Source organism: Nyctibius grandis, chromosome 3 (assembly GCF_013368605.1).
Source record: "Nyctibius grandis isolate bNycGra1 chromosome 3, bNycGra1.pri, whole genome shotgun sequence".
Lineage (NCBI taxonomy): Eukaryota > Metazoa > Chordata > Aves > Nyctibiiformes > Nyctibiidae > Nyctibius > Nyctibius grandis.
In genome coordinates this window covers 43,562,561-43,578,964 of record NC_090660.1, presented here as the reverse complement: position 1 = coordinate 43,578,964, position 16,404 = coordinate 43,562,561, and the positions used below count along the sequence as shown (strand labels likewise).

Below are 16,404 nucleotides of genomic sequence, written 5' to 3'. Positions count from 1 at the left end.
ATTACGTGTGAAGGCAAGTAAAAATTAAGAAAAGTTCTTAGGGAACCTTGGGCTCTCTTTTAGAAGAAGCAATTTAACTTTTCTCTCCCGCTGAGCCCTTATCCCAGACGCCCGGTACCCCCCCGCCTCAGCCAGGGCAGCTTCTCCTCCTCCTCCTTCCCAGCCCCATCCCGCTCCCCGACCTGCCGCCCCGCACGCAGAGTTACGGAGGGAGAGAAACATGAGGGAAATCGCCCCGGGCGCGGCGAAGGGGTGTGTGTGTCGGGCGGGGGCTGGGCCGCTTCCCGCCGAGGGGGAGCCCTGCGCGCCGCCTCCCGCCCAGCGTCCCGGGGCCGCCGCTGGCCGCGGTCCTCGTCTCGGCCACAGCCGCCACATGGTGAGGGGCCGCGGGCGGGGGGGTGGCGGCAGCGGCAGGAGGGACCTGCACACGGCCAGGGGCGGCGGGAGCAGCGGGGCGTGGAGGGAGGGGGCGACGGCTGCCCCGGCGCCGAGCTGGCAGGGCGGGCGGAGGGGTCGGGGCAGCTGCCGGGCTCCCACCGACGGCGGCCCCGCTGCTTTCGCTTTCGCTTCCCACGCCGGGGAGGCGAGGGGAAGGCCGTGCCGGGGCCTGGCGGGCCCCCGGCGTGCCCTGGGCTTGGTTCCTGCGGACGTGGCCGGCCGGTAGGAACGCGCGGCGGGGAGCGGAGTGCCGGGTTCCCCCATGACCCCCCGGTTCCTGCCCCTCAGCGAGGGCCGCAGCGGGCCGCGGGGCCGCCGCCCGCTCACCTCGGCCTTGCGGGCCGCAGGCCGGGCCCGGCTGCCGCTGACAGGCCCGCGCCCCTCGGCCGCTCCTCTGCCAGTGCCCGGGGGCTGGCTGGCACCGCGAGGGGCTCGTCCCGCTCCCCGGCCCCTGCTCGGGTGACGGCGGTTTCCCCCCCCGCGGGCGGCCGGGTGCCCGAGGCGTGGTGGTTGGGGGTGTCCCAGCCGTGGGGGTGCCGCCGGAGCGGCGGGGCCCGGCGGTCCTTCGGGGAGGAGGTAGGTCCGGTGGCGGGGAGGCACTGGCTGACGTCCCGGCCGAGGGCTGAACCCATCAGAACTTGCCGGACCAGCTTGGATTACTTTTTTTTTTAAAAAAAAAGGACTAAAAGCACAGTGTGACCGATTGTTTAGCCCGGCGTTCCCCAAGCTTTTAAAAATATAAGTAAGGAAAAAGAAAATAATATAGTCCCCTTGAAGCCTTGATATAAGACTTAAAACCTTTTTTTTATTCTTACGCTTCTACTCTCAGCATGCACCCCTTGCTTTTCAGGGACGAGACAGAGGATGGGTAACCCTCCATAACCTCATGGCTGCTGGGGTGAGACCAGAGACAAAGTTCAGTAACACAGAGCAGTCAGTATTAGGGCTGTGATTGCAGGGTGAACTGCATTGCGGACACCTGTTGCAGGTGTCAGTTCACTACAGACTTGCTCCACTGGTTCAGCTTTGTTCAAAAAATGTTGACGTGTTAGTCATTAGGTATTTTCTGCCCTTCTGCATCTGGCTTAAACATGTAAAACTAATACAAAATGCCTGTCGTGTGCTCTGATTTCTCAAAATGCAGTTATGCGCCCTTGCCTTGTCTGGATCAAGTTTGTCTTGCCGGTGGTCCAGAAGCGCACAGATGTGCTAGGAACCGCAGCCTGTTATGTAGAGCTGCTAATTCTGGTTGTTCTATGGGAGATCTCCCGTGTGTGGCTCTTTATCCCACTAAGTGGTTTCATGTCACTTTGTGAACATTCTGGAGCTGGTGACAGTGCCTTATTTCAGCCTACCAAATCTATTTTCCTTTCGTTCCTTTTACAGCCAATGGACAAAAAGATAGTTCAGATCCAAAGTGCAATTTAGCTGTAGCCGGCCACAGGAGCATGTTCCTCACTAGCTACAGAACTCAGCCAAGTGAGCAATAGTGAATACTCTTTGTCATTGCAATTTTGGGGCCAGTACTACTCTAAGCTCGTCTTAGTGAGCAAGCTGTTATAAGTCTCTGTATTCTAGCACCTGTATCCTACTTTATTTTATTTACATTGAGGAAAGGAAAAAGCTTTTTGGCCTTACAACCCTTAAAAACAAGACATCTATGCTCGAAGTACTTTTTCTAGTGGCAGTGGTTGTCTAAACTGTTGTAAGTGAATTAAAATCAAGTAGGAGTGTTACATTGCGTTTCCCTGGGCAAGCAGAACTCTTCGGGTTTATTCTGCATTTTTCCTACCATATTTGAATGGAGAACACTAGGCAGTTTAACAGATGTTCATGAGCATTACATTTGATGTGCATTAACAGCATTTACTGAAATTTATAATACAAGTATGTTACCACACATAGGAAGAATTTTACTTCTGATTGACTGCAACTCTGTGACTGTGCTTTCTGTGCACCGCCACAAAGTAAGTGGACGTTTTGTGTTAGTGTCGGAATTACATTCACACTTTCACCGTTTGGAATTGGGTGCCATAAGATTCTTTTACCTCTTACAATTATTTGATTTAAACAGTGAAATAAGATAGCATAGGCTGGTTGGACCTTCAAAAGCTGAAAGAGGAAGTGATCTGTTTCTGAAAAATTTTGTTTGCTTTACATACCCATTTTTTTGGTAAAGCGAAGATCAAACCGTTGGAACTCCTCAGGTTCTTTTGCTGTGTTGCTTACAAACAAGAGTATGTGGACTGATCCTTTATGGAAGATACGCTTAAATAATTTCAAGGACCTGGGGTGAACAAACTGGATAAGGAATTCTTCCCTGTCTTGAGGAGTAAGAATCATAGATGATTTTCATATTAAGTGCAGATATCAAGTTAATGGTATTCTGTTATGCTAGTTTTACTTCACAATTACAGTTTCAGTTTGGGGCCAGTCTCCAGAAAACGTAAGTATTAAGAAGGGAGATATATATAATTTTTGTCACCACCTAATACTTTGATAATGCTGCTACAGTATGCTTTGGATATGTCTTCTTTTTTATTAACACAGTTGACTGAAAATTATTCTGCATCTGGGTCTTGATCACTTCTGGATAAGTGTTATTTCTGTCACTGAAATATAATTGAATTTTGGTGCATGAATTTTGAATGTTAAATTGAAAGTATTTTACTTAGAAGATAACCTCTAACAGGCCTGTAGCATCAGCATTTGAAAAGGCAAGATTCTGTAATTTCGTTGTTTATCAAAATATCTTGCACAGTGAATGTAATAAAGGACCGTTAATTACAAATGGTTTTATCTAACTTTTTTAATTACTGGTTTAATGATCTGGTATTCTCTTGGGCTTTTTTGCTCAAACTTGAATTTATTTTAGAGAATCAGAGCTATGTATTCCAGTCTTAGAGAACTCAAGATTTTGTTGTGCTTGGCGCTTGGTAAAGGCTTGTAGGAAGGACTACCCGACCCCCTGTTCAGGTGACAGTCCTGTACAGAAATGGTCAGAGAGGGAAGGGGTCACAGAACCACATGGTGTCTGAATGGCACCCTCTGAGAGAGGGCTCAGAACTTCTGCAGTTTTGTGTACATGATGATCGCAATTCAGATCCAAGGACAGACACAAAATTATCTTCTTAAAAAGCTGAAGTTGAGAGCAGTGGGTTTTACTTGCCTGAGAAGAGTTGTTGATAGGCTGGACAGGGATTTTGACAGGATCTAGAAATGGGTTGAGGGGAACCTCGTAAACTCCAGCAAAGGCAACAAGAAAGCCCTGCATCTGGAATGGAATTAGCTGGATGACTAGAACAGGTTGTGGGAAGACTTGATGGGGAGCAGCCTTGCAGAAAAGGACCTGTGTGTTGTGGTGGACCAGGTGCTGAATACGAGTCTGAGCGTGCAGTTGCAGCGAAGGACAACCATGTTGTGGGCTCTGTTAGTAAATGTGGCTGAGGGACAGCAGGTTGAGGGGGTGACTCTTCTCTATTCGGCACTTGTGAGACTAGCAAGGTGGTTAGGGGTCTGGAGCACATGATATTCGAGGAGAAACAGAGTGGTGGATTTGTTCAGCCTTAAGAGAAGGTAAAGGAAGGGGACATCTTACTGCTGTGGGTGGGAAGGTATAGAGCCAGGCTCCTCTTGGATGTGCATGACAATGAGATGAGAGGCAGTGGATACAAGCTGGTTTAGCTACAAGGAAGGTCTTTTTGGTTTTGATTTGGTTTTGGTTTTGGTTTGTTTTGTTTGTTTTTAACCTGGAGAATGGTCAAACACTGAAGGAGGGGTCTATAGTGAGTGTGTGGACTGTCCATCCGTGGAGGTGTTAGAACTTGGCTGGACAAGGGCCTGTGCAACCACATTGAATTCAACTTGTGCTGGATGGTGTATGAAAATCCCTCCCAACTTAAACCGTCCTGTTATTCTGTGATTACTCAAAAAACAGGCGTTATAGCTTTGGAAATTAATTGTTAAAAGTTATGCTTAGGAAAACACAAACCCAATAAAGTATGCAAGAAAACTTAGATTTCCTTGAAATTGCGTCTGGCACAAGCTTATGGTCATCACAGAAACTTGTTAACTTCGTTTACCATATTATAGGAACTTAAAAAAAAGTAAGACCTTGCTTATTTTCATATTGGTAATTTATGGCTTAGAATTTTTGTTACAAAAGCTACTATACTGTTTGAGAGAGCATTAAGCAGGAGACCTGATGAGAATGCAAGGAGTTTTTGTATTTCTTTCTTAGTTTCTCACAGTTATTGTGCAGTGAATTTTAGGCAGCAGTGCCTTAAAGAGATTCATAGACAGTGTTGTGAAAGCTAGTTTACTGTCTGGGAATTTTTAAGGAGAAGAAAATGACTGTCCAGAGCCCTGCATGCAGCCAAATCTTTGAATTTAAAACTGTTGCTTATTCAGATCACCTACTCAAGATACATGGCTGTTGGTTACATTAACTCTGCTTTCACAGTGGTCCAGTTTATAAGTCATCTAAACTGTCCATTTTTACTCTTATCAGTCTCTAGGTGTCATTTAAGGTTAAGGACAAAATTATGCTGGATTTAGCTTAGTCTCTGCTGTATTTGTTCTAAGGCAGAACGGGCTGTGGGTTTCCATGAGTTCGTGTTGTGCAGTAAGTTTGAAGAATTTTTGCCATTGCTTCTTCAAGATGATTCAGTATTAAAGAAAAGCATGACTTGGGTACTAAATATCTTTAAGGAACCAATTTTTAATCAATTCTAGCTTATAAACTCGTGGATTAATGTATAAGCTGTCAGGAAATTAAATGTGTGTTCAAAGAGGAAGTACTGCAATTTGGAGTGTGATGCTTTTTATCTTCTGCTCATTGCAAAAAAGAGCTGTTCTAGCTAGACTCAAAATGGAGTTCAATTGTGAGATACTTCAAAAGCTCTTTCAAAAGTGTAGTGAACAGGGTGTAGCAGAAGAACCAATGTATTTTTTTGTCATCTTGCATTTAAGCTACTGCTTTTAGAATGGTGGAAAGAGTAAATCAACACAAAAGGAGTAAAGTTCTTTTTACATCCCAAAAAATGCAAGGCCACCCACTGCATGTTTATTTGAAGATTTGGACAAAGAGCTATTAATACCAAATGCCTTGGGTTAGAAGGGGGTTTGTAAGACTGCATGGTAGTATGTGTCTGTAATTTGAAGTGGGGATGATTTAGCAATGACTGCAAAGTAGGTTGATGAAATAATTTCCTTCTGAGGTTCTGAAAAAAGGAAAATGTGTATCAGTGAAACCTTAAAGATTTACTTCCCCTAACTTGGTCTACGCTCAGTAAATACTCAGTTTTCCAGAGTTTTCAGTTTCTTTGTTGGGTGGGATAGATAAAGGAGGAGATTCTTCTGTTAGCGTTCTGTTCTTCAGAAAAACAAAACATTGTTTTATTTGCAGTTGTGTTGAAAAAGGGGAATAATCTGGGACTATTTTCCTATAGAAACCCGGTTTCCCTTTGTCAGAAGCGCTTTCAGCTTTCTCAGTCGCCTGATGGAAGTTGCTTACCACTTGGCTCCTTTGAAGGTGACGGAGATTTGTACATATCCTCCCTCCAGCCTACAAGGGAGGGCTGTGACTGAACTTTGGGCGGTTCAGTCGAAGACCCAGTGCCATCAACTGGTGTCTGCCTTCAAGTTCTCTCTGCCTGCAGGAATCACAGGTCTCAGAAAAACCTCAATACTTCCCCTCCGCACTTTCACACCATAGTTAGATGTGAGAAAAATAATGTCTGATTTCGCTGTTAGTAATATGTTTGGTTGTGTGAAAAATAGGAAAATTTTTTAACCTGTTACATACTGCTGTACCTCATCTGTACCAGGAGGATTATGCTAGTTTAATTATATTAAATTAGTTTGGTTACTGGAAGAGGAAAATCAGGGAAAGCCTTCTCATGCAGTTGCTGTTGTACTACAGGTACTTTCACATAACCAAGTCGGCATGTGTCTTTTTACTGACACTTCACAGAATCACAGAATCACAGAATGTCAGGGATTGGAAGGGACCTCGAAAGATCATCTAGTCCAATCCCCCTGCCGGGGCAGGATTGCCTAGACCATATCACACAGGAACGCGTCCAGGCGGGTTTTGAATGTCTCCAGAGAAGGAGACTCCACAACCTCTCTGGGCAGCCTGTTCCAGTGTTCAGTCACCCTTACAGTAAAGAAGTTTTTCCTCAAATTTAAGTGGAACCTCCTGTGTTCCAGCTTGCACCCATTGCCCCTTGTCCTGTCAAGGGATGTCACTGAGAAGAGCCTGGCTCCATCCTCTTGACACTTGCCCTTTACATATTTATAAACATTAATGAGGTCACCCCTCAGTCTCCTCTTCTCTAAGCTAAAGAGACCCAGCTCCCTCAGCCTCTCCTCATAAGGGAGATGTTCCACTCCCTTAATCATCTTCGTGGCTCTGCGCTGGACTCTCTCTAGCAGTTCCCTGTCCTTCTTGAACTGAGGGGCCCAGAACTGGACACAATACTCCAGATGCGGCCTCACCAGGGCAGAGTAGAGGGGGAGGAGAACCTCTCTCGACCTGCTGACCACACCCCTTCTAATACACCCCAGGATGCCATTGGCCTTCTTGGCCACAAGGGCACACTGCTGGCTCATGGTCATCCTGTTGTCCACTAGGACCCCCAGGTCCCTTTCCCCTACGCTGGTCTCCAACAGGTCTGCCCCCAACTTGTACTGGTACATGGGGTTGTTCTTGCCCAGATGCAGGACTCTACACTTGCCCTTGTTATATTTCATTAAGTTTCTCCCCGCCCAACTCTCCAGCCTGTCCAGGTCTCTCTGAATGGCTGCGCAGCCTTCCTGTGTGTCAGCCACTCCTCCCAGTTTTGTGTCATCAGCGAACTTGCTGACAGCGCACTCTAATCCCTCATCCAAGTCATTAATGAATATATTGAATAGAACTGGTCCCAGTACCGACCCTTGCGGGACTCCGCTAGACACAGACCTCCAACTGGACTCTGTCCCACTGACCACTACTCTCTGGCTTCTTTCCTTCAGCCAGTTCACAATCCACCTCACTACCCGATCATCCAGACCACACTTCCTCAGTTTAGCTGCGAGGATGCTGTGGGAGACCGTGTCAAACGCTTTACTGAAATCGAGATAGACCACATCCACAGCTTTACCATCATCTATCCACCGGGTTACATCCTCATAAAAGGCTATCAAGTTGGTTAAGCATGACTTCCCCTTGGTGAAGCCATGCTGAGTGCCCCTAATGATCCCCCTATCCTTGATGTGCCTAGAGACAGCACCAAGAACAAGTTGTTCCATCACCTTTCCGGGGATGAAGGTGAGGCTGACCGGTCTATAGTTACCCGGGTCCTCCTTCTTGCCCTTTTTGAAGACTGGAGTGACATTCGCTTTCCTCCAGTCCTCAGGCACCTCTCCCGTTGCCCACGACTTAGCAAAGATGATGGAGAGTGGCCTAGCAATGACTTCCGCCAGCTCCCTCAGCACCCGCGGGTGCATCCCATCAGGGCCATGGATTTATGGACGGCCAGGTTGCTTAATTGGTCCCTGACCCAGCCCTCATCTACCAAGACAGATTCCTCCTCTATCCTGACTTCTTCTGAGGCCTCAGGGGTCCGGGGCTCCTCAGGACAGCCTCCAACAGTATAGACAGAGGCAAAGAAGGCATTCAGTAACTCCGCCTTCTTTTTATCCTCTGTCTCCAGGACCCCCACCTCATTCATCAGTGGGCCTACATTGCCTCTAGTGTTGGCTTTACCTGCAATGTATTTGAAGAAGCCCTTTCTGTTGTCCTTGACCTCTCTTGCAAGGTTTAATTCCAAGGAGGCCTTAGCTTTCCTAGTTGCCTCCCTACATCCTCTGACAACAGACTTATATTCCTCCCAAGTGGCCAGCCCCTCCTTCCACGATCTGTACACCCTCTTCTTCCACTTGAGTTTGCCCAGCAGTTCCCTGTTCAACCATGCAGGTCTCCTGGTACCCTTCCTTGACTTCCTACCTGTTGGGATGCTCTGATCTTGAGCTCGGAAGAAGCAGTCCTTGAATGCTAACCAACTATCTTGGGCCCCCTTACCTTCTAGTACCCTGTCCCATGGGATTTCCCCTAGCAATTGCTTGAAAAGGCCAAAGTTGGCCCTCCTGAAGTCCAGGGTTGCGATTCTGCTAGCTATTCTGTTCCTGCCACATGAGATCCTGAACTCTACCATCTCATGGTCACTACAACCAAGGCTGCCCTCAACCTTCACCTCTTCAACCAGACCCTCCTAGTTAGTGAGGATAAGATCCAGCAGCGCTCCTCTCCTAGTTGGCTCATCCACCATTTGCATCAGAAAGTTATCATCAATGCACTGGAGGAACCTCCTGGACTGAGGATGGCTGGCTGAGTAGGCCTCCCAGCAAATATCAGGGTAGTTGAAATCCCCCACAACAACCAGACCCTGTAATTGCGAGACTGCTCTCAGCTGCCTGTAGAAGGCCTCATCACCGTCCTCATCCTGATCCGGTGGCCTGTAATAGACACCCACAACAGTATCACCCCTGCCAGCCTGCCCCTTAATTCGCACCCACAAACTCTCAACTCGCTCCTGATCCGCCTCTGGACAGAACTCAATACATTCTAGCTGCTCACTCACATAAAGAGCAACTCCACCACCTCTCCTTAGCGGCCTGTCTTTCCTGAACAGGACATAGCCATCCATGACCACATTCCAGTCATGCGAGGCTTCCCACCAAGTCTCTGTGATTGCCACTAGATCATAGCCCCCCGACTGAACACGGATTTCCAACTCCTCCTGTTTATTCCCCATGCTGCGTGCATTGGTGTACAGGCATTTCAGGGAGCGAGCTGAGCACACCAATTTCACCCCAGGGGGATGGGAGGCCTCCTGGTCTACCTCAACACTAGAGCGTTGCCCCAGTGGTGCAAGCCCAGCTACTACCCCATCCCCCTTCGAATCTAGTTTAAAGCTCTCCGAATGAGCCCTGCTAATTCCTGTCCCAGAACCCTTTTGCCCCAACGATATAAACCTTTCCCATGTATCACTTGTGACAAAACTTTGTCATACATGTCTGCAATTCACTTCAACTTCTTGTTTTTGTTTAAAAAGGAGTTAAAAAAGGGGGCAATTGGCAAAAGAAAAAGTTATGTATGAAAAAGAAGCAAAACAGCAAGAAGAAAAGATTGAAAAAATGAAGGCTGAGGCATGTGATGATTATGGAATTAAGAAGCAGATTGAGATCTTACAAGAGTCACGAATGATGATTCCAGACTGCCAGTGCAGATTAGAAGTTGCACATGCAGATCTTACTCAACTGCTAGAAAATGAAAAAGAATTGGAAGAAGCTGAACAGTATAAAGAAGCACATTCCATACTGGAGTCGGTGAAGCTGGAAGCCTAGAATTATCTCACAATAATTTTTTCTTGCCCCTTGCGGGCATTCAGCATAATGGAATTCCTTTCTGTTACTCATATGCTCTGTAGAGAAATGCTATTATGTATAGTTTCACACATCTTTCTTTTAGAGAAGTGAAACTTTGTGTTTTATGCATATGCAGGGAACAGAATTCAAGCTGCTTATGTACCTACTGGTCCTGCAAATATTTCAGCAACCTGTTTAAACCCCTTGTTAGGTGATGCCTTGGTCATTTTCAGTACGGGACAAATGCAATTTGGAGTGCAAATCTTCGTTCAGGAGCTCTCAATCTTTCTAGGAAATGGACTTTCAAAATTAATTTTATTTTGGTGTCTTTTTAGGACATTTTTACAATTTTTAAGATTATTCAGAATGTAAATTGGCAAAACTTGAACTCTGATCAAGCAAAGCATCTAACTGGAAGGTTTTTTCAAAGGCTTCCATCTGTCATTATGCTGCAAAGCGTGTTTGCATATGTCTTAATTATTTAGCTATTTTTTTTTTATTGGTAAGTTCTAGCTATGAAAAATGATCCCCAAAGCCTGCAAATAATTAGAAATAATACATTTAAATGCAAATAGAGTATCCAGATTCTAAGTAGTTAATACTGCTCAAATGTGGTTTTGGAATAGATGTGATTATTGGAGAGACTGATTTACCTTATTTTGCTTTCTTTTAAAAAACTATTCTAAATTACTGCATTTTTATAAGCCTGTAATTCTTTGGTTTTTAGGGGTTTCTACCTTGGTGAAGGTATACTGGGCAAGTATTGCCTTGAAAGCTGCTTTTAGGATGTCTGAAGATGATGAAAAAGTTAAGCTCCGTCGAATTGAACCTGCCATTCAGAAGTTCGTTAAAGTGGCAATTCCGACAGATTTGGAGAGGTTAAGAAAACATCAAATAAATATTGAGAAGGTTAGTGTTCACTTTTTACTAATACAGTTCTTTTTGCAGTACAGAAGCAGTCGTGCTGGAAGATTATATAGAGATTTCAATGGAAAGTTGATTACTAAATGTTGTAATTCAAATAACTCACTGTTTATACCTGTCTTTTTCTATATATATTTTTAAACTGAGGTGAGAGAAATAGAGAGATTGAATTATTTAAGTAAATAGAAAAAGAATTGTATCAAATTTGCAGCATGTTTGTGTGCTTCTTGTTGACATTAGCTCACACTTGACAGTGAAGCTGAATATGCTTCCAGGAAAAATTAATGTCAAGTTAAATTCTTCCATACAGTGTGGCAATGCCTGTGCTGGTAAAATAAACATGCCCAGGACAGTTGTCTGGCACGAAATGGCCTGTGTCCATATTATTAACCCCTCATATTCTGCAAGACAGGGTGGCTGTATCCACACTGCTAATTGGGAATAGCCTCTCTTCTATGTTTATAACTCCTTAACCATTCTCAGGAGTTCTTTATGTGAGAGAGCTGTTTGGCATGGCCAGACCAGGGACAATTTAACAGCACAGATGACCAGATTTCAGACTGTGGAAACAGAGAAATTGGTTTGTGGAGGAAGGTGGTAAGAGATTTACTAAAACACGTGGCACCACTAAAAAAAGGAAGAGAGCGACTGACTCAGGAAACACTCTTATAGTCATAATACCAACATTGCGATGAAATTTTTGAAATGGCTGATAAAAGACAGATTTGTTTAGAAAAGATGGTACTTACTACCACAGAAAAATCAGTGACAGTGAGTGTCTGTAGTTCTGTGAAGTTCTGGACATGTTCCTGAAAAATCATACATCATATTAATTTCACTAGGCTTGTTCACAATATATAAAATCAAGAGTATATGTAGATCTGGATGGTGTAGCACAACTGACTATACTTTTTCACATCTTGGGAAGGAATGACTAAATGGGAAGAAAATTTGTGAACATGATTTTGATTTCCTGAAAGGTATGGTCTCTATAGTGTTATTGAAACTGTTTTGTATTTTTCTGCTGTCACTTCATCACAACTTCACCATAACTTTACTGTGACTTTATGAAGTGGGTAACCTTTTGGATGAAGTTTTCGCATGCCAGCTTTCTGCCTTGAGTAGTTTGGGGATGGGAGAGGAGGGAAGGTAAATCCATGTATTTGTTTCTGAGAACATAGTCAGGAAATAATGTGTTGTTCAAATGATAGTAATTTCTTTTAATAAGAAATGTTTAGTTTAAGTGATAGTGATTGATAGCTTAGTGATAATAATTTCTTTTCAAAGCAGTGACGTGTTAGAACAGTAACTTGAGATTTTTTGTGGGGTGGTCTGTGCTCAGACTGTACATTTTGCTGTGCCTCTAAAAATCTGCCATGTGTTGGCCAAGAGGTATGATTCTGAAAACAAACATGATTTGCAGGTAGATACTGGTTAAACTGGTACACAGCTGAAGATTGCTAAAGATTCACCCAACACTGGGCACACTCCTGTGCTAGAAATTACCAGAGATCATTCTTGGAGTTGCTAATTTGATTGGTCCTGAATCTGAGAACGAAATTGGGGAAATGATTTTTCTTGTGTTCCCACAGTCTCATCCTCTTGCTTTCCCTTACTTGTGTGCAAGAGGAAACTCTTCCTGGCTTGTGTAAATAAAGGGTAAAGAATTGGATGGAGGAAGCTTAAGAAGTACCTTAGATGGAAGGTGACAGTGCAGAAATGGTGGCTGACCATGGGACACGAGAAAAACTGGGGTAGAGTAAGACCTGGGGCTGCTGGGACTAATGCTGGGAGATAATTGTTTGACTCTTTCCTGGTAAGGGTGCAATAAGGACACAATAAGGATATGAATTGCGATATTCACAAACTGAAAAGTGTGTTAGTATAATATTAGCCTGAAGCAATAACTTCTGAATGAGATGATCTGTTTTTTCAGTCACAGCATGTTGTTTACTCTTTGTTATTCCGTATTTGTATAATTCATTACATTACCTAGATGCCAGCTGATTCAACCCTTTTTTGCCTTGGAATTGGCCAGTTTGCGGCAGCTCCAATACTGTAGCGGCCAGGAGCAGCCCTCTGTTATCCAGCTTCTCCCATAAAGAACAGTTAATTGACTTACTTTGCATTTTAGCCAGAGTACAGAGGAGTCAGTATTAGCTTGCTCTTGGGTGACATGATGGGGGAACAAGGAGTCTTGACTGTTAAATTGCCCTGGAGAGGTGTAGTGTCTCCAGGGTTCAGTGCGTACGTCTCCCAGTGTGCATGGCCCATACCTAGCAGTGGCCACAGAGCTAGCTAAGGGCAACTAGTGAAGGATAATGTGGAATAGGACAGGATTCAGAGGTTCCTAGAGGAGAGCATCGTCATAATAACTTTTCCATGCAAGCTGTTTCATTCAAATAGAGACAGTCTTGGTAGCTAAGTTGTTCCCTTCTTTCTCTAACCAGAAATTGCACAACTGCTCATGGAAGCAACATGCATTTGCCATAATCCACCAAGAGGGATTTCTTGGTTGCGGAGAGGTAGATTTTTTGGTCTGTAGTTGGCTTATGTTAAAATTATGTTAAAAATTATACCTTCAGGGCAACACTCCAGTTCACACCAACAGCATCAATGAGTGTGGAGCAGTGAGGCATACCATTCTTCGGAGTCTTGAGGAAGGCATCCAGAAATGAAGGGATGCAGTTAATAAGTACCTGCAGAAGGGTGGCGTAAAAGCTACAGCCTTGGCCTGAGAAGAGTAAATGAGTGGTCACTGGAAAAAGGTAGTCTGTTGATGGGAGCGGGGAGCTGACCTGCCAGTACAGAATGGGAAGTGATTAGCAGGGCATATTAGCAGTATGCAAATGGTTTTGTTGCACTTTGAAGGTAAAGATAAGCTTTTGGTGTGTGTAAGGTAGCAATTAGGGAGAGACGATGGAGGGGATGGGCATAACTGTTACACTGCTTGAATTGTTTTGGAAGAGTATTACTTTGTAAGCTAAATAGATTCTTTGCCAAGTATTGTCTGTGTGTGTAAAGCCCCCCTCATTTAGGATGTGTAAACACCCTAACAAGAAGCTTCAAAAGGCATTGGGTGCTACAATGAGAAATGGAGTCATGACGGGTTATTGCACTGTGTAGTACTTATCAGTGTGAGAGATGATCTTGGGTATTGCTGCGTTTTGCAGAACCTGATCAGTGAGGAGGTTACTGGTTACTGGAGGTAACTGAGGTTACTGAGCCAGTTACTGGTTGATCCTGAGGAAAATCTTTTACCTATTTAGACAAATAATAATTACGCTATATCTAGCCAGATAGTGTTACCTTCTTCCATTTGAGTTTTTCCAGAAGCTCCTTGCACATCCATGCAGGTCTCCTGCCCCCTTTGCTCGATTTCTTACTCACAGGGACGCACTGATCTTGAGCTTGGAGGAAGTGATGCTTAAATATTGACCAGCTCTCTTGGACACCCCTACCTTCTAGAGCCAGATCCCATGGGATACCCCCAAGTAGGTCCTTGAAGAGGCCAAAGTCAGCTCTCCTGAAGGCCAGGGTTGTGATCCTAGTTTCACCCCTTCCCAACACCATGGTAACACTGTCTGGTGCAATAACCCATCATGACTCCATTTCTCATTGTAGCACCCAATGCCTTTTGAAGCAACTACAGGCCGGTCAGCCTCACCTCCATCCCTGGAGAGGTGATGGAACAGCTCTAAGCATGTAGAAGAAAAGAAAGTTATCAGGAGTAGTCAACATGGATTCACCAAGGGGAAATCATGCTTGACCAATCTGATGGCCTTCTATGAGGACATGACCAGCTGGGTAGGTGAGAGGAGAGCAGTGGATGTTGTCTACCTTGACTTCAGCAAGGCTTTTAACACTGTCTCCCACAACATCCTCATAGGGAAGCTCAGGAAGTGTGGGTTAGATGAATGGACAGTGAGGTGGATTGAGAACCAGCTGAATGGCAGAGCTCAGAAGGTTGTGGTCAGCAGTGCTGATTCTAGTTGAAGGCCTGTAGCTAGTGGTATTCCCCAGGGTCAGTACTGGGTCCAGTCCTGTTTAACTTATTCATCAATGATCTGGATGAAGGGACAGAGTGTACCCTCAGCAAGTTTGCTGATGACACAAAACTGGGAGGTATGGCTGATAGACCAGAAGGCTGTGCTGCCATTCAGCATAACCTGGACAGGATAGAGAGCTGGGCAGAGAGGAACCTCAAGAAGTTCAACAAAGGCAAGTGTAGGGTCCTGCACCTGGGGAGGAATAACCCCATGCACCAGTACAGGCTGAGGTTTGACCTGCTGGAAAGCAGCTCTATGGAGAAAGACCTGGGAGTTCTGGTGGACAAGAAGTTCACCATGAGCCAGCAATGTGCCCTTGTGGCCAAGAAGGCCAATGGTGTCCTGGGGTGCATTAGGAAGAGTGTAGCCAGCAGGTGGAGGGAGGTTATCCTCCCCCTCTACACAGCGCTAGTGAGGCCACACCTGGAGTACTGTGTGCAATTCTGGGCCCCCCAGTTCAAGAAAGATAAGGAACTACTGGAGAGAGTTCAGCAGGGAGCTACAAAGATGATTAGAGGACTGAAGCATCTCCCTTATGAGGAGAGGCTGAGGGAGCTGGGTCTATTTAGTCTGGAGAAGAGAAGACTGAGGGAGGATCTTATCAATGCTGACAAATACCTTAAGGGCGGTTGTCAAGAGGATGGGGCCAGACTCTTCTCAGTGGTGCCCAGTGTCAGGACAAGGGGCAGCGGGCACAAACTGAAACATGGGAAGTTCCATCTGAATATGAGGAGAAACTTCTTTACTTTGAGGGTAACAGAGCACTGGAACAGGCTGCCCAGGGAGGTTGTGGAGTCTCCTTCTCTGGAGATATTCAAGTCTCGCCTGGACATGACCCTGTGCAATGTGCTCTAGGGGAACCTGCTTTGGCAGGGGGTTGGACTAGATGATCTCCAGAGGTCCCTTCCAACCCCAACCATTCTGTGATTCTGTGAAATACGTTCCACGTAATTCAGCCATCTGTTGGTCAACTGAAGTCTTTATTGGCTCGGCAACTCAGCTGAGTCAAGCATTCCTGTTTTGCAGACAGAAGGGGAGATCATTGTAAGGATAGTTTTCTGTGTCTAGAAGAAAATGCAGAAAATACGAGCACTCTGGATGAAATGAGTCTTTAGGTTAGTTCTGATTTAACACTTTGTTCAAAGCATTGTCAGAGAAACTCATGCTTAGCCAGAGTTTAATTATAGGCAGAGTTTAATTGTAGGCAATACAAACCACAGCATTTCTGTGATGGCACTCAGTGGCCATATTGAAATATGAGGATGCTTTATTCAGTTGAATTTTATATTTTGAATGTAAAAATCTGATGCAATCTAGAAGTATCTGGTTTGGACATTTCTTGAGATTTTCAGGTTGCTGGTAGCAATGTCAATGATCTGTTCAGTCAACATAATAAAATTTGAGTATCAGAAAAGTCCTTTAATAATTGTAAACAGTTCTTCAACGTGTTAACTGTGCTTCCTCTAGAACAACACTTTTATGAAAGCAAGAAGTGGTAGCAACGTTTAGTACAGATTTGTCTTTTTGATTTCAGAATACTATTAATTAAAAATTTCTGCATCTCTAGACATAGTCCTGGCAG

At 45.0% G+C, this 16,404-nt stretch overlaps 1 protein-coding gene and 1 pseudogene across 4 annotated transcripts in view; both read left to right on the top strand.

Moving 5' to 3' along the window:
• Positions 1-296: 296 nt before the first annotated feature.
• STX17 (syntaxin 17) overlaps positions 297-16,404 on the top strand; it is a 35,476-nt gene continuing 19,368 nt past the window's right edge. Inside the window, exons 1-2 of one of the 4 annotated variants that reach the window (XM_068396205.1) lie at positions 297-376; positions 10,577-10,758. In XM_068396205.1, coding sequence (XP_068252306.1) covers positions 10,636-10,758 — 123 coding nt within the window. In that variant the 5' untranslated portion in view covers positions 297-376; positions 10,577-10,635. Of the gene's footprint in view, positions 377-504; positions 661-878; positions 1,015-5,969; positions 6,108-10,576; positions 10,759-16,404 lie in introns of those variants that run through there. The other 3 variants (XM_068396206.1, XM_068396207.1, XM_068396204.1) reach the window with 3 other exon arrangements.
• LOC137661496 (tubulin-specific chaperone A pseudogene) lies at positions 9,559-9,847 on the top strand (annotated as a pseudogene).